General features: G+C 44.3%; 1 protein-coding gene across 2 annotated transcripts in view; it reads right to left on the bottom strand.

Moving 5' to 3' along the window:
• Nucleotides 1-15662: 15662 nt before the first annotated feature.
• The window catches only part of SCPEP1 (serine carboxypeptidase 1), a 44873-nt gene continuing 41827 nt past the window's right edge, over nucleotides 15663-18708 (bottom strand). Inside the window, exons 13-14 of one of the 2 annotated variants that reach the window (XR_009516965.1) lie at nucleotides 17292-17474; nucleotides 15663-16286 (exon numbers count right to left, since the gene is read on the bottom strand). Coding sequence is in view for 1 of the 2 variants with exons in the window: in XM_059997130.1 (XP_059853113.1) it covers nucleotides 16224-16286 (63 nt within the window). In the remaining variant the exon portion in view is untranslated. The remainder of the gene's footprint in view (nucleotides 16287-17291; nucleotides 17475-18708) is intronic. The other variant, XM_059997130.1, reaches the window with a different exon arrangement.

An 18708-nucleotide genomic window follows, 5' to 3' on the forward strand; every position in this document is an offset into this window, starting at 1 on the left:
ATTCCTGCCCTGCAACTATGTTACTCAGTACCGTTGTTTCTGTTTGTTTTTTAGGTTCCATACATATGTGTTAGCATACGGTATTTGTTTTTCTCTTTCTGACTTACTTCACTCTGTATGACAGACTCTAGGTCCATCCACCTCACTACAAATAACTCAATTTTGTTTCTCTTTATGGCTGAGTAATATTCCATTGTTTATATGTGCCACATCTTCTTTATCCATTCATCTGTTGATGGACATTTACGTTGGTTCCATGTCCTGGCTATTGTAAATAGCGCTGCAATGAACATTGCGGTACATGACTCCTTTTGAATTATGGTTTTCTCAGGGTATATGCCCAGTAGTGGGATTGCTGGGTCGTATGGTAGTTCTATTTTTAGTTTTTTAAGGAGCCTCCATACTGTTCTCCATAGTGGCTGTATCAATTTACTATGGATTGTAAATTGATACCTTTTTGTAAATTGATACCAATTTACCTTTTCACCACACCCTTTCCAGCATTTATTGTTTCCAGATTTTTTGATAATGGCCATTCTGACTGGTGTGAGGTGATACCTCATTGGAGTTTTTTTTTTTTAAATAAATTTATTTATTTATTTTTGGCTACATTGGCTCTTCGTTGCTGCACACGGGCTTTCTCTAGTTGGAGTGAGCGGGGGCTATTCTTGATTATGGTGTGTGGGCTTCTCACTGTGGTGCCTTCTCTTGTTGCGGAGCATGGGCTCTAGGCACGTGGGCTGCAGTAGTTGTGGCATTTGGGCTCAGTTGTTGTGGCTTCTGGGCTTAGCTGCTCCACAGCATGTGGGATCTTCCCGGACCAGGGCACGAACCTGTGTCCCCTGCATTGGCAGGCGGATTCTTAACCACTGTGCCACCAGGGAAGCCCCCTCATTGGAGTTTTGATTTGCATTTCTCTAATGATTAGTGATGCTGAGCATCTTTTCATGTGCCTCTTGGCCATCTGTATGTCTTCCTTGGTGAAATGTCTATTTAGGTCTTTCACTCATTTTTTAACTGGATTGTTTGTTTTTTTGATATTGAGCTCCACGAGCTGTTTGTATATTTTGGAGATTAATCCTTTGTTGTTTCATTTGCAAATATTTTCTCCAATTCTGAGGGTTGTCTTTTTGTCTTGTTTATAGTTTCCTTTGCTGTGCAAAAGCTTTTAAGTTTAATTAAATCCCATTTGTTTATTTTTGTTTTTATTTCTGTTACTCTAGGAGGTGGTTCAAAAAAGATCTTGCTGTGGCTTATGTCAAGGAGTATTTTCCCTATGTTTTCCTCTAAGAGTTTTATAGGGTCTGGTCTTATTTAAGTCTTTAATCCATTTGGAGTTTATTTTTGTGTATGGTGTTAGTGTTCTAATTTCATTCTTTTATATGTAGCTGTCCAGTTTTCCCAGCACCACTTGTTGAAGAGGCTGTCTTTTCTCCATTGTATGTTCTTGCCTCCTTTGTCATAAATTAGGTGCCTGTATGTGTGTGAGTTTATCTCTGGGCATTCTATCTTGTACCATTGATCTATATTTCTGTTTTTGTGCCATTACCATACTGTCTTAATTACTGTAGCTTTGTGGTATAGCTTGAAGCCTGATTCCTCCAACTCAGTTTTTCTTTCTCCAGATTGCTTTGGCTATTTGGGGTCTATTGTGTTTCCATACAAATTGTAAAGTTTTTTGTTCTAATTCTGTGAAGAATGGCATTGGTAGTTTGATAGGGATTGCACTGAATGTGCAGATTGCTTTGGTTAGTATAGTCCTTTTCACAATATTGATTCTTCCAATCTATGAACATGGTATATTTTTCCATCTGTTTATGTCATCTTTGATTTCTTTCATCAGTGTTTTATAGTTTTGAGTACAAGTCTTTTGCATCCTTAGGCAGGGTTATTTCTAGGTATTTTATTCTTTATCTTGCAGTGGTAAATAGAAGTGTTTCCTTAATTTCTCTTTCTGATTTTTCACTGTTGGTGCATAGGAATGCCAGAGATTTCTGTGCATTAATTTTGTATCCTGCAACCTTACCGAATTCATTGAATAGTTCTAGTAGTTTTCTGGTGAAATCTTTAGGATTTTCTATGTACAGTATCATGTCATTGGCAAACAGTGACAGTTTTACTTCTTCTTTTCCAATTTGTATTCCTTTTATTGCTTTTTATTCTCTGACTGCTGTGGCGAGGACTTCCAAAACTATGTTGAATAATAGTGGCGAGAGTGGACATCCTTGTCTTGTTCCTGATCTTAGTGGAAATGCTTTCAGTTTTTCACCATTGAGTATGATGCCTGCTGTGGGTTTGTCACGTATGGCTTTTATTATGTTGAGGTAAGTCCCCTCTATGCCCATATTCTGGAGAGTTTTCATCATAAACCAGTGTTGAATTTTGCCAAAAGCTTTTTCTGCATCTACTGAGATGATCATATGGTTTTTATTCCTTAATTTGTTAATGTAGTGTATCACACTGATTGATTTGCGTATACTGAAGAATCCTTGCATCCCTGGGATAAATGCCACTTGATCATGGTGTATGATCCTCTTAATGTGTTGTTGGATTCTGTTTGCTAGTATTTTGTTCAGGATTTTTACATCTATGTTCATCAGTGATATTGGTCTGTAATTTTCTTTTTTGTGTGTGATTATCTTTGTTTGGTTTTGGTGTCAGGGTGATGGTGGCTTTGTAGAATGAATCTGGGAGTGTTTCTCCCTCTGCAATTTTTTGGAGGAGTTTGAGAAGGATCAGTGTTAGCTCTTCTCTAAATGTTTGATAGAATTCTCCTGTGAAGCCATCTGGTCCTGGACTTTTGTTTGTTCGAAGATTTTTTTTTTTTTTTTGCGGTACGCGGGCCTCTCACCACCGTGGCCTCTCCCGTTGTAGAGCGCAGGCTCAGCGGCCATGGCTCAGGGGCCCAGCCGCTCCGCGGCATGTGGGATCTTCCCGGACCGGGGCACGAACCCGCGTCCCCCGCATCGGCAGGCGGACTCTCAACCCCTGCGCCACCAGGGAAGCCCAAAGATTTTAAATTATGGTTTCAATTTCACTGCTTGTGATAGGTCTGTTTATATTTTCTAATTCTTCCTGGTTCAGTCTTGGAAAATTGTACCTTTCCAAGAATTTGTCCATTTCTTCGTGGTTGTCCATTTTATTGGCATATAGTTGTTTGTAGTAGTCTCTTATCATCCATTTTATTTCTGCAGTGTGAGCTGTGACTTCTCCTTTTTCATTTCTAATTTTATTGATTTGTGTCCTCTCCCTTTTTTTCTTGATGAGTCTGGCTAAGGATTCATCAATTTTGTTTATATTCCCAAAGAACCAGCTTTTAGTTTTATTGATCTTTGCTATTGTTTTCTTCATTTCTATTTCATTTATTTCTGCTCTGATCTTTATGGTTTCTTTACTTCCACTGACTTTGGGTTTTCTGTGTTCTTCACTCTCTGGTTGTTTAAAGTGTAGGGTTAGATTCTTTTATTTGAGATTTTTCTTGTTTCTTGAGGTGAGGCTGTATTGCTATAAACTTCCCTCTTAGAACTGTTTTTGCTGCACCCCATAGATTTTGGCTTATCATGTTCTCATTGTCATTTGTTTCTATGTATTTTTTAATTTCTTCTTTGATTTCTTCCATGATCTCTCGGTTATTTAGTAGTGCACTGTTTAGCCACCATGTATTTGTGTTTTTTACAGTTTTTTTTCCCTGTAATTGATTTCCAGTCTCATAGCATTGTGGTCAGAAAAGATGTTTGATACTATTACAATTTTCTTAAATTTTCCAAGGCTTGCTTTGTGACCCAAGATATGATCTATCCTGGAGAATGTTCTCTGTGCACTTGAGAAGAAAGTGTACTCAGCCACTTTTGGGTGGAATGTTCTAAATATCAATTAGATCTATCTGGTCTATTGTATCATTTAAAGCTTGTGTTTCCTTATTTATTTTCTGTTTGGATGATCTGTCCATTGGTGTAAGTGGGGTGTTAAAGTCCCCTACTATTATTGCGTTACTGTTGATTTCTCTTTCCATGGTTTTTAGCAATTGCCGTATGTGTTGAGGTGCTCCTATGTTGGGTGCATAAACCTTTATAATTATTATATCTTCTTCTTGGATTGATCCTTTGATCATTATGTAGTGTCTCTCCTTACCTCTTGTAACAGTCTTTATTTTAAAGTCTATTTTATCTGATACAAGTATTACTACTCCATCTTTCTTTTGATTTCCATTTGCATGGAATATATTTTTCTATCCCTTCACTTTCAGTCTGTATGTGTCCCTAGGACTGAAGTGAGTCTCCTGTAGGTAGCATATATGGGTCTTGTTTTTGTATCAATTCAGCCAGTCTGTGTCTTTTGGTTGGGGCATTTAATCCATTTACATTCAAGGTTATTATCAATATGTATGTTCCTATTACCATTTTCTTAAATTGTTTTGGGTTTGTTTTTGTAGGTCGTTTTCTTCTCTTATGTTTCCCACTTAGAGAACTTTCTTTAGCATTTGTTGTAAAGCTAGTTTGGTGGTGCTGAATTCTCTTAGCTTTTGCTTGTCTGAAAAGCTTTTGACTTCTCCATCGAATCTGAATGAGATCCTTGCTGGGTAGAGTAATCTTGGTTGTAGGTGTTTTTCTTTTATCATTTTAAGTATATCCTGCCACTCCTTTCTGGCCTGCAGAGTTTCTGCTGAAAAATCAGCTAATAACCTTATGGGGATTCCTTTGTATGTTATTTTTTGCTTTTCCCTTGCTGCTTTTAATATTTTTTCTTTGAATTTAATTTTTGTTACTTTGATTAATATGTGTCTTGGTGTGTTTCTCCTAGGATTTATCCTGTATGGGATTCTCTGTGCTTCCTGGACTTGGTTGCCTCTTTCCTTTCCCATGTTAGAGAAGTTTTCCACTACAGTCTCTTCAAATATTTTCTCAGACCCTTTCTTTCTCTTTTCTTCTTCTGGGACCCCTATAATTCGAATGTTGGTGTGTTTAGTGCTGTCCCAGAGGTCTCTGAGGTTGCCTTCAATTTTTTATTTAATAAAATTATTTTATTTATTTATTTTTGGCTGCATTGGGTCTTCATTGCTGTGCGTGGGCTTTCTCTAGTTGTGGTAAGCAGGGGCTATTCTTCGTTGCAGTGTGTGGGCTTCTCATTGTGGTGGCTTCTCTTTTTGCAGAGCATGGGCTCTAGAGCACAGGCTCAGTAGTTGTGGCTCACAGGCTCAGTTGCTCCTCAGCATGTGGGATCTTCCTAGACCAGGGCTCCAACTCATGTCCCCTGCATTGGCTGGTGGATTCTTAACCACTGTGCCACCAGGGAAGCCCCCTGTCTTCAATTCTTTTCCTTCTTTTTTCTTTATTCTGCTCCTTGGCAGTTATTTCCAACATTTTGTCTTCCAGCTCGCTTATTCGTTTTTCTGCCTCAGTTATTCTGTTATTGATTCCTTCTCATGTATTCTTCATTTCAGTTATTGTGTTGTTCATCTCTGTTTGTTTGTTCTTTACTTCTTCTAGATCTTTGTTAAGCATTTCTTGTATTTTCTCAATCCATGTCTCCATTCTATTTCTTAGATTCTGGATCATGTTCACTATCATTACTCTGAATTCTTTTTCAGGTAGGTTGCCTACTTCCTCTTCATTTATTTGGTCTTGTAGGTTTTTACCTTGCTCCTTCATGTGTGACATTTTTTTGTCATCTTATTTATTTATTTATTTATTTTTTTGACGGGTGGGATTGTGTTCCTGTCTTACTGGTTGTTTGGCCTGAGGCTTCCAACACTGGGGTTTGTAGGATATTAGGTAGAGTTGGGTCTTGGTGCTGAGATGAAGAACTCCGTGAGATCTCACTCCTATGGATATTCCCTGGGGTCTGAGGTTCTCTGTTAGTCCAGGGGTTGGGACTCAGAGCTCCCACCGCAGGAGCTTTGGCCCGACCCTGGGCTCATGAACCAAGATCCTTCAAGCTGCCTGGGGCAGCAAGAAAAAAAAAGTAAAAAATAAAAATAGACTAGTAAACTAACAATATGTTAGGAAGAATATAAAAATAAAAATATAGACGAATCAACAACCGGAAGGTACATCAGTACTACAATAGTAAAAAGGAGGAAGGAAAAGAAAAAAAAAGGGTGGGGAAAGGGCTTGGCTGTGGAGGGCAGGGACTAAACAAGGGAAAGGTTTGGGCGGTGGGTGGGGCCAATGCTCAGGACCCACAGAGTCAGAAAAGGCCCTGGGAGCTGTGGGGTGTGGGGCTTAGGTTCAAGAAACAGAAGGGGCCCAGGCGTACCACCCATCCCTGGTCTCAGAGGGCAGGGGACCTCACCTGGGAGCCCAGCAGGCTTCCTGGGCTCAAATGGGCAGGGAAAACACCCTCCTCTCCTCTCCTGCTCCTCTGGTCTGGAAGGGCCCCTCCCACCTGCCTCTCCTGATCTCCCCGGTCTCCCTCTTATGACCCCCAAGGACCCGTGTGGCCTGGAGGGCGCTTTTGAGGGCAGGGGATCGGCCTGGGAGCTCAGCAGCCTCCCTCTCCCGAGTGGGCGTGGCAATTGCCCTCTGCTCCTCTCCCACTCCTCTCACCTGCCTCTCCTGTTCTCCCCTCGGCTTCCTTCCTATGCCCCCAAGGACCCACATGACCTGGAGGGGGGTTTGGAGGGCGCTTTTGAGGGCAGGGGATCAGCCTGGGAGCTCAGCAGGCTCCCCAGGCCCAAGTGAGCATGGCAATCACCCTCCGCTCCTCTCCTGCTCCTCCTGGATGGCTCCTCCCACCTGCCTCTCCTGATCTCCCCAGCCTCCCTCCTATGCCCCCAGGACCTACGTGGCCTGGATGGGGCTTTGGAGTGGGGGTACTGGCCTGGGAGCTCAGCAGTCTCCCCGGCCCGAGTGGGCAAGGCGATCGCCCTCCACTCCTCTCTTGCTCTTCCTGGAGAGTCCCTCCCGCCTGCTTCTCCTGATCTCCCCACCCTCAGTGATGCCAATCCTGTCTAGCCTCCACTTCTCCTCCCCCACTTAGTCCCCCTACATCCTATCAGTTCACTTTGGCATTCCTCCCATCTCCTTGGGCATCAGAGTCCCCCACCAGCAGCCGGCAGGCGCCCTAGTTGTGGGGAGATGCTAACTCCGCGTCTTCCCACGCCACCATCTTGACACCCTCTATTTTATATATAGTAGTGTGTATATGTTAATCTCAAACTCCTAATTTCTCCCTCCCCCCAACCTTTCCCCTTTGGTAACCATAAGTTTGTTTTCGAAGTCTGTGAGTCTGTTTCTGTTTTGTAAATAAGTTTATTTATGTCATCTTTTTAGATTCCACATATAAGTGATATCATATATTTGTCTTTCTCTGTCTGACTTCACTTAGTATGATAATCTCTAGGTCCACCCATGTTGCTGCAAATGGTGTTATTTCATTCTTTTTTTATGGCCGAGTAACAGTCCATTGTATATACATATCCCATCTTCTTTATCCATTCCTCTGTCGATGGACATTTAGGTGGCTTCCATGTCTCATGTATTGTAAATAGTGCTCCAGTGAACACTGGGGTGCATATATCTTTTCAAATTATGGTTTTCTCCAGATATATGCCCAGGAGTGGGATTGCTGGATCACGTGGTAGTTCTATTTTTAGTTTAGTTTTTTTTTTTTAAACATCTTTATCGGAGTATAATTGCTTTACAATGGTGTGTTAGTTTCCATTGTACAACAAAGTGAATCAGCTATATGTATACATATATCACCATATCTCCTCCCTCTTGCGTCTCCCTCCCACCCTCCCTAACCCACCCCTCTAGGTGGTCAAAAAGCACCGAGCTGATCTCCCTGTGCTATGCAGCTGCTTCCCACTAACTATCTATTTTACATTTGGTAGTGTATATATGTCCATGCCACTCTCTCACTTTGTCCCAGCTTACCCTTCCCCCTCCCCATGTCCTCAAGTCTATTCTCTACATCTGCATCTTTATTCTATTTTTAGTTTTTTTAAGGAACCTCCATACTGTTCTCCATAGTGGCTGTACCAATTTACATTCCCACCAACAATGTAGGAAGGTTCCCTTTCCTCCACACCCTCTCCAGCATTTATTGTTGCAGAGTTTTTAATGATGGCCATTCTGACCTCTGTGAGGTGGTACCTCATTCAGAAGGGCTTTCGTATTGGCACTCTCTGCCTACAACCTGCTCGATTACCTATCCTACAGCATAGATAGACCTCCATAAAGTGTAACTAACCTTGCAACAGATGGCCCTAAGTCAGGGGCACAGCTCCTCGTGAGAAATACAATTCTTGTTCTTGCTATCATGGAAGACGTTGCTCCCAAGACTTCTGCAACAGTGAACTACATCTGCCAACAAAGTTGGAAAGAGAACAGCACAAATGAAAAGGTCAAGTTTTTGAAACGAGAAAATGTGGCAAATTTTCATGCACAGATACGGCAAAAAGTGGGTATCACTGAATGGTGAAATCCCAGTCAGAGCCAATGAGGAAGACAAGCACCTGGAACAAAGCAAACTCAAGTGCAGCTCAGGGACTGCACAATTTGGAAGAGGTCCATGGTGTTCCTTCCTCATTCCTGCTCTGGAGTGCTACTCAGCCAAACAACTAGCGAACCCTGAAGGCCTGCCCTGTACCAGGGCCCCAGGAAGTAATCACTAGAAGACTGAGGATCACAGAGGACGGGTAGAGGGCTATGAGACTGAGTAAGGGGGCTGCTAACTTCCCAGGGGAATCAGGGAAGGCTTACGGGAGAAGGTCAGGTTTATGCTGAAACCTGAAAGATGAGTAAGAAAGTAGCTACGTGGGGAGGGGCAGGAGGTCTTTCAATAAGAAGGACACAAGAAAAGTCCACTGTTGGGTGCTGAAGAGTGGAGAGGGGAAAGGCTTCTTCCCTGTTTCTGGCTTTAAGTCTTCCTGAAGACTCAGAGCTCTTGCCTCACTTTAATCCTCCGCGATGAGGAAGGCTGAGTTATCTGATGGGTATCTGTTTTGTGGCAGTCTCAGCCTATGGACAGTGATGCTACCTATCTGCTCGGAATGCCTGTGGGCACTCACCTGGGCCCCTGCTACCTGTGGTGAGCCTCCTCTTCCCCTACTGGAGCCAGTGTTGTGGCTGGATTAGCTCTTGTGGTTCTGATCATGATTGCAAGATGCACCTCACAGCAACCCTCAGGGAACTTTGAAAAAGCAAGGTTGATTACTCACAAGCCCTGGAGGGTACAGGCATGCCTGGGGCCTACATACTGAGGTCATGGCCAAAGAGAAAGAGAGTGCATACCTGGGTTCTGCCTTTACTGGGGTGCCTAGAGTTTCATGAGTTCACTCTTTATTAATTTAGAACACAGGATTGTGAATGAAGGAGCCGGAAGGGAAAAAGCAGGATCACTCAAGCGGTCAGTCATCTAGGTCACCCAGGGCTTTCTAAAGGGGGAACTTCATAGGTGCAGTGGCCTGGCTCCTTATGTACTTGTGTAGCTGGCAATGTGCTTATTCAATCGAAAGTTTAATGTCAGGCACCTACATCACAATCAAATAAGCTAATTGTCAGGCACTTCCACTACAATGTCATCCAAAGTTTAGTGCAGGAAATAGAAAGCACTGTAGATATTTTGGGTAGGAAAGGATTTATCAGTATCAGTGCTCACTACTTCACTGAAAGACTGGAAGGAGGGAAGAAATGGCTCGAGGATAGGGTCTCCAGGGGTGAGTCCAAGAACATGGAAGAACTCGTCCACTACTGTAGCTCCTACCACTGGAACACTGATTTAACACAGACCACCATAGTTGTAAGTCAGGGACCAGGAGCCCTCAGGCAAGAAGATGCCACCCCAAAAGAGCCTTCATACACAGGAAGAATGGGTCCTGGAACGTTGCTGCTGAAAAAATCTCACGATTCTACAACCTGGCTTGCAAGAAAAACAAAACCAAACCAAAAGGGCCACCATCTAATATCCACCTCATTTACACCACGAACCCTAGCTACAAAGGCATCTGTGAGTATAGTTTGGGCTTTCTGACCTCTGCACTCCGGAAGGTGCCTGTGAGGGTGGACTGGCAAGTAATTCATAGTGTTCATCACACTGGGGCACAGGTGGTGGTCTACATTTCTTGACTGGGTAGAGCCAATCTAGCATGAATGCTGGCTTGGGGGGATTTGGCTTTCTTTTCCCCTCTCTACCAGGATGAGCAGGAGGCAGTGTCTGCCCTACACACTGTCCCTTTCCCTTGGATGGGCTGGTCCAAGGTCAAGACTGGGTATTTGCAATTAGCAAGTGCATTCTGATTCAAACACTAAGCTACATCTTCCAGTTTATTTTGGTTTTCTTATCTGCTGACTTCATTGTGTTGTTTTCAGTTGTTTCAGAACTTGGGTAAGGAAGAGGATACAACTTATAGGGCCCTCTCCAGGAACCCAACTTCTAATAGCACTGCGGTGAAAAGAGAAAGGGGTAGAGAGACACCAATGAGGCTGAAGAGGGCCCTGATTCTATTAGGTCTTTGGGTCTGGTTAAGGATTTTGGACTTGAACCTAAGGCCATGGGGAAGCCCATTCTTCCACCTCAGGAGTGTGAGGTGTGAGGAGAGCCTGAAAGTCTACACATCACCATACTTTCTCCTCTGACCCCTCTCATGACAAGAAGAGTTCTGAGGTGAAGAAAGACAGAGAGAGGTATGAGAAAATGAGTGCTGGCCCACCTGGTAGACAGTCTCTCAATGGCTCTCAGCGATGTCTGCTTCCTGTATTCATGCCCTTGTGTAATTCCCTCCACTTGAACCGGGCAGGACATACTGACTTGCTTCTTAAGAATAGAATAGGCAAACGTGATAAGATAGCACACTGGGATTCGGCTATAAAGGATGGTGACCTGTACCTTGCTCACTTTCTCTCCCTGATTCTTCTCTCTCACTTTGCCACGTCATGCGCTGCCCTGCGGAGAGATTCACATGGCAAATAACTGAGAGAGGCCCTCAGTCCAACCGCCTGTGATGAGCTGAGTCTTGCCAACAATCTCATGAGCGAGCTTGTAAGCAGATCCTTCCCCAGTTGAGCCTTGAGATGACTGCAGCTCTGGCTAACAGCTTGATGGCAGCCCCAGGAGAGACCCCAACTTGACCTACAGAAACGATCAGATACTAATGTTCTAAGTCACTACATTTCGGGGTGATTTATTATGCAGCAATAGGGAACTAATACTAATCCATCAAATAAGGAGTCCCTAGGTCTCTCTGGACTTTGCTTCTTACCAAAGTGGTTGGTCCAAAAAAACCAAAGAAACAAAAACAAACAAAGAAAAAAACCAAAGTGATTGGTCCATCCTGCAGCAGGGGACCACAAGAAAATCTAGGTGCCTCTGCCATGAGTGAATAAGGGCCCCAAGTAAGGTTCCCAATACAGACAGCCCACAACTTACAATGGTCTGACTTACAACTTTTCGACGTTAGATGGTGCAAAAGCAATACGCATTCAGTAGAAACCATACATCAGATTTTAAATCGTGATCTTTCCCCGGGCCGCAACACCTGGTACAACACTCTCTTGTGATGCTGGGCAGCAGCAGCCACAGCTCCCTGTCGGTCACATGATCATGAGACACTGACAACCATTCTTTCACTTTCAGTACAGTATTCAACAAATTACATGAGATATTCAACAGTTCATTATAAAATAGGCTTTGTGTTGGATGGCTGTCCCCAACCGCAGGCTAATGGAAGTGTTCTGAGCACGTTTAAGGTAGGTTAGGCTAAGCTGGGTAAGCTAGGCAGGTTAGGTATACTAAATGCAGTTTTGACTTATTTTCAACTTACGATGGATTTATCAGGATGTAACCCCATCAAAGTCGAGGAAGATCTGTTCTTATTGCTCAAGATCCCAGCATCCACCTCCCTTAGGCACCTGAACAACTAAACAGACCATATGGACCCACAACATCCAATCTTCCAGAGTAAGAACTAAGGGGACAACCTAAAAATTAACCAAAAGAACAGGATGGGGAACGAGATTATTCTATAACTACCCTCATTCAAAGATAAGTATACATAAACAAGCAAACACAATAAACACGAAAAAACACACACACAACCAACCTCAACTAAAATGGAGGAAATCAACACAAAATACAAAAGATAGATGAAACAGATGAGAAACATTCCTTGGAAGGTTTGTACTAGGAAACTCTAAACACTTTGCTTCCTCTCAAGGAAATTAAAGCAAACACTGAGCTCATGAAATAAGAAATTAAGAAACAGATGAGAAGACAACAGTTCACAAGGTGAAACAGCAGCTGGCCTAACTAGGAAAAATCAATTTCCATCCTCCAAAGGTCATAGAATCTCCAGTCTTCTAGGCCACTCTAATCAGAAACATAGCGAAATTTAACTCTGGAAAACAGAGTTTGGCCAAGGCAAGTTGAAACATTACAAAGACTACAGTCTACCCCTTCTCAACTGGCCACCCACACGTTGCCCGAAACACCATTTAATCTCCAAATAAAGACAAAAACAAAGCTATGCTTCTGCTTAACATGACACACTATCCCTCTTACAACCAAAACCATTCTAACCTCATCCCCAGGAGAGCATCAAGGTCCCTTTTTCGTCTTTGGATAACATTCATTCTTTTCCTAGCTGATTCACACTCCTGTTTTGACATCTTGTAACTTAAAACACTTACACATAAAGTGATTACGAGCACATCTCAGGTTAGATGATAAGAGTTTGAGAGAGGAGATAAAAAATTTTTGGTTAATATTTATTAAAATATAGTCACATCAAAATAAAGAAGAAATACTTTAAACTATTAGAGTCCTCATTCTACAGCTGGTCACAAGGCCACAGCTAGTATTTGTAACTATCATCATCTACTGCTCATTCCATATTTCTTTTGCCCTCAGCAAACACCTCCGTCATCATAGCTCCTTGCCTGGTGGAATGACTCAAGCCCTTTGTGAAGGATAGGGGATGTTAGCAGTCTAGATTGGGTGGTTGTAGTTTTCCATTGATTTTTGTTTGTTTGTTTTATTTGACGTATAGTTGATTTACAACGTTGTGTTAATTTCTGCTGTACAGAAAGGTGATTCAGTTATATATATATATTCTTTTAATATTCTTTAATATCGTTCATCATAGGATACTGAATATAGTTCTCTGTGCTATACAGTAGTAGGACCTTGTTGTTTATGTGTTTTCCATTGATCTTAATCAGAGGATATGGGAGTACTAAGAGGCACCCCAAAGGGTCTCCTGCAGTACCCCTTCTTACCCCCACCGTGCAGCAGCAACCCAGTTTCCCCTTGATAGTCAGGTCAATCGCCCCAGCCAGTACTCTGCCTATTGATTCAGTGCCCAAAGAGGCCAGATGGCAGCTTCAAGTTCCAATTTAATGCAATCTTTGCTGTGTCTCCTTGTGAAAGCATTTCTCCAAGATCTCTACACCAGCAGATGCTAAAACTGCAGAGATGGGAAGCAAAACTTTGACTATTGGATCATTAGGGTTAATACTGAGAGGATTGACTTTCATATTTATCCCTTGATTCCTGAACTTCTGAATCCAGGGTATGGGAGAAACATGATGCTGATTTAGAGAATTTACCACAAACCGGAGGACACTGCCCCAGCCCTTGCAAGATGTCACCACCTATTCGGCAATATAACTGAATCTTCAAAAAGTCATTCAATTGTCTGTCAAAGCAGTTGCTTTGAGATGATGAAGACGAGGGTTGGACCAGTGAATTCCAAGAGCACGAACCCCCTGCTGTATTTCATTTGCTGTGAATACCGTGATGGTGGATGAGACATCCTGTAAGGCCACAGGTGGTAGTTTTGGCAGAAGCATTGTGGGCAGGGAAGGCAAATCTATGTCCAGAGCAAGTGTCAGTTCCAGTAAGAGCAACTTGCTGCCTCTTCCAAAATGAAAGTGGTCCAATGTAATCAACCTAACACCAGGTAGCTGGCTGATTCCTTGCGGCAATGGTGCCACATTAGGGGCTCAGCGCTGTCTCCTGCTGGCAGGTTGGGCACTGAGCAGTAGCTGTAGCCAGTTCAGTCTTGGTGAACACACGTTCATGTTGCTGAGGCCATGCATAGCCTCCATCACTATCACCAGGGCCACTCTGTGCACAAGTCCACAGGAGTTGCTGGGGAAGGGGGCTGTCTGATGTCTACCAAATGGGTCATCCCATCCACCCGATTATTAAAACCTTCCCCTGCCCTTCAGTGAGCATTCACATGGAACCCAAATATCTTCACGCTCTGCCAATCAGACAGCTCTATCCTCAGACCTCTCTCCTTCAGACCTTTCGATTTTCCAGTTGTGCTCCTTCCAGTTCAACGACCCAACCAAACCATGACTCAGGGCAGACCCTTTCTTCTGGCCATCTCTTTGCAGGCAAAATAAACAGGTGCACTGCTCCCAGTTCTGTCCAGCAGGAGAATTTCCATTCACCACCACTTTCCAGGGCTGTCCCAGAGAGGAACTCCAGTGCCAAAGCGGTCCACGTTCAGGCGATGCATGCATATCGCACAGAACCACCTACAAACCAAGCCTGAGACTCTTCTTCCTCAGTCAACACATCATAGGGAATCCCATGAAGGCATGGGTGCGGGTTGAGAGAGAATACAATGTAGCAGGAACAGGGGCCTTAGGCAAGTCTGGGAATTTGCTATAGGATCTTAGGGCAAGAGACTAACCTCCTCAGACAGGGATGGAAGGGCTGCTCCCAATGGCAAAAAAGCTTTGAGGTCCCAGGTTCACTGGAATCTGCCCATATGACATATCCTAATGTCCAAACTTTCACTCCTTCCCCCCAAATACCCTAACCTCTAACAAAAAGACTCTGTGAGGATGGGAATTCAACTTATGTTGTAATTCAACGCCCAAAGGACTCGTAAGACCCAGTAACTAGTTATACTCATAGTTCAATGTTTTTCCAGCAAATGATACCCGGCAGAAGCACCAGGAGAACGATACGCATTGGTGGAGTCCAGAGGGGCCCAGCACAAGTCTCTGCATTCTTCCCCATCCACACAGGAGTACAGGAGCCCTCTCTTCCCAACAGCAAACCGAACTGTGGGGAAAGCGTGGAGCACCACCCGAGGAAGCCTGTTTTAGTCTCAGGTCAGAAGGGGCTCGTCACGTAGGCGTATCCTGTTAGTAACTCTTTCCTCACATACTGCAGGACGAGACTTTGGGTTTGGTTTTCAAAATCTCAGCCCCACAACTACAGGAAGTGGTATTTCTTTCAGGGCTATCATAGAAGCTATCAGGTCCCTTTGCAGATCTTGAGCCATGAATTAAAACTCTAAAGTCCCAAACTCATCATTTTAATTTTAAAGAAATGTTACAATTTTTTAACTGAACAAGTATGCTTTTAGGAAATTATTCTAAGAAAATGATAAGGATGTGTGTAAAAATGTAACTAACAGGACAAACCACCAGAGCACCGTTTATAAAAGCGACAAACTAGACACTGCTTATGGGCAACACTGGGCATTTGGTAGGTAAATTATGGTACATCCATAAAATGGAATGCTCAGCAGACATCATACTGATGTGTGAACAAAGCAGACTGTGAAATAACATAGCAATGATTGCGTTTTTTGTGTAAAATATATATGTATACATAGCAAAAAAAGATTTGCAAGAATAAACACTTAAGTGGTAACAGTGCGTATCCGTGGGAAGGGAGCATGAGTGTTCATTTTGTTCTTTGTTTGCCTGTATTTCCTGATTTTTCTATAAATCGCATAATTTGCTTTTGCAATAAGAAAATGTTAATCTATTTCAACCCTTTATTTTGATGAAAACAAATCCAGTTTTTAATTTTAATTAATTTATTTATTTGCAGTATGCGGGCCTCTCACTGTTGTGGCCTCTCCCGTTGCGGAGCACAGGCTCCGGACGCGCAGACTCAGCGGCCATGGCTCACGGGCCCAGCCGCTCCGCGGCATGTGGGATCTTCCCGGACCGGGGCATGAACCTGTGTCCCCTGCATCGGCAGGCAGACTCCCAGCCACTGCGCCACCAGGGAAGCCCCAAATCCAGTTTTTTAAAACTTAGTTTTCAGAAGCAGAAATGATTTCCAAGTTGTCACAGAGGCAATGATTTTGTTCTCTGTCGAAGCTGATGGGACCCTTCACAATCACAGCCCAAGCGAGGTTCTCCCCCCAGTCAGATTCAAAGGGAGAAGAGTGGTTCCTACACCTTCAGGGCGCTTGCTTCAGCTTCCGTGCCCCAAGGCCAAGCAGCTCACCTCCAGCCCAGGCCATCCTATTCTTGCTGAGTCACCAGCCTCATCATCTGCAGAGCCATGTCCCCTTGGTCGGAAGGAACCTGGAAGCAAGCAGTATCTGTGTTAGCACTCCTGGTTCTATGCCTGGAGCTGGGGTCAGGGCCGGCATCCTGAGACCCTGCTCCCAGGAAGGGGGCCAGCTCTGTGACAGCAACCTGGGAGGACAGCTGCACTTAGGTGCCATTCCTTAAAAGAGCATCTCTTCTAGGGCTTCCCTGGTGGCGCAGTGGTTGACAATCTGCCTGCCAATGCAGGGGACACGGCTTCGAGCCCTGGTCTGGGAAGTTGCTCCCACATGCCGTGGAGCAACTGGGCCCGTGAGCCACAATTACTGAGCCTGCGCGTCTGGAGCCTGTGCTCTGCAACAAGAGAGGCCGCGATAGTGAGAGGCCCGCGCACCGCGATGAAGAGTGGCCCCCGCTTGCCACAACTAGAGAAAGCCCTCGCATTGAAACGAAGACCCAACACAGTCATAAATAAAAATAAATAAATAAATCTAAATCATATGGGCTTCTAAGAAGGTCTCTGCTTTAAAAAAAAAAAAAAAAAAAAGCGTCCCTTTTGTGAAATGACCCTACGTCTGGGCCCCCACCTGCTGGGCTGCAGGGGTCTAGAGAAGCCAGCATTTAGGAAGGAATCTCCTATTCCATTGGGGCTGATCTGCTGATTTCTTTCTTTCTTTTTTTTTTTTTGGCCACACTGCATGCAGGATCTTAGTTCCCCAACCAGGGATGGAACCCTCACTCCCTGCAGTGGAAGCGTGGAGTCTTAACCCCTGGACCACCAGGGAAGTCCCTGTTGATTTCTTTATAAGGGCTGTGCTTATGTTACTAGCATCCAGCCTGTTCAAGGAAGACGGAAGATTGTAAACACTTTAAAGGATTCTATGTGTAGGAAGGGTCCCAGAGTGGAAAGGGAACTAACAGCAAATCTGTAAACCAACAAGACCCTTTGTCTGGGGCACCCCTGCTTTTACAGTTATTCAACTTTCTGTTTTCCTGTAAGATTTTTCAAATAATCCTTGTAAAAAATCTCCTTCCACACACCATCAAGAGGGGGAGGGGCAGAGGCCTCAGTTCGTCCTTCACAAGGATGGCGGTAGAGCAGATGGCTCCAAGTTCTGAAATTCTGCGGCTCCACGATTCTCACACTCCTGCCGACTCTCCTGCCAGGCTTGGCCCCCAGGAGGCACGGGCATGGTGGGGTATGCCAACATGACACTTAATCAGCTAAAGAGGAAGCAGTTGGGGGATGATTTAATAACAGTCTCCAACAGCTATTTTAAGGCTGCCCCAACTGATGCCCTGTTCTATGGGTGACAAACCAAGAGGAAACGGGCCTGAACTCCTCACACCAGTGACAGCCCACAGCTGGTTCCTCCTGCCTCCCCCTCCTCTCTGACTCCGCAGAGACCCTTTCTTGGAATAGTGTTCTGCTCTAAGACCTCCTACTGCCTTTTCCCAGTCAACACCGAAGGTACTCAGAGCCATGACAAAATGCCTTCTTAACCCTGTGTCTTGCTGCCTTGTCCACTGTCTCTTCGGATCAAGTTTATTAAAAGGGTGGGCTACTACTTCCTTCGAGTTTCTTAAAGGAAGTTGTCTTCCGTCTTCACTGCTCATTCATTCCCTCTGTCCCTTCCGTGCTGGCTTCTGAGCCTGCCGATTCACTAAACATGCTTTTGCCACAATTACCACCAACATCGGTGCACCCAAATCACTGCTTATGCTTCAGTCCTTTATCTGAGCTCCTGGCAGCATTCGACACCACTGGCCCCTCTCTGCTTTGGGGATGCCCCTGGTCTCCCTCCTACTTTTCTAGCTGTTCTTTACTCAAGTCTCATTTGTGGGTCCTTCTTTTTCCTCCTGCCTCTTAAATACTGGTGTATCCAGGGCCCTGACCCTGGCCTTTTCCATATTTCACTGCCGAATCTCTATCTCTAAGGACAAACATTTAACTCCAGACCCACAAATACACAGTTTATATAGTCAACTGCCTATGGATAGCCCTCTCGGCTGGTCTATCGAAAAACAGTTACCAAGTCCTGCTTATTCTCCCTTCCTACATCAAATTCCTCTACATGTCACTCCCGCCTGGATTATTATAAAAGCATCTTAGATCAGCTCTCTGCTCCAGTCTTGTCCCATGCCCTCTATTGCTAGAATGTTATTTCTTAGACAAACCTGATAATTTTACTCCTTTGCTTAAAACCCCCCAGTGGCACATCATTGCTTTCAGGGTAGGTCTAAGCTCCTTACCAAGGCATGCAAAGTCTCCCTCTCCAGCCTCATGTCTCCTCAGTGATGCGGAGACAACCCTCCGAGGCCGCAGTTGCCTGAAGGCGCCTCTGGACTTGTATGCACTGCTCTCTTTGACCCCACACCTTCTCCTCTTTACCCAGCTAACTCCTGCCCATCCTTAGGGCCTCGTATTTGACCCCCAAGCCTGGGCTGGGCCCTCTTC

Source organism: Delphinus delphis, chromosome 19 (genome assembly GCF_949987515.2).
Source record: "Delphinus delphis chromosome 19, mDelDel1.2, whole genome shotgun sequence".
In the NCBI taxonomy this organism is placed as follows: Eukaryota; Metazoa; Chordata; class Mammalia; order Artiodactyla; family Delphinidae; genus Delphinus; species Delphinus delphis.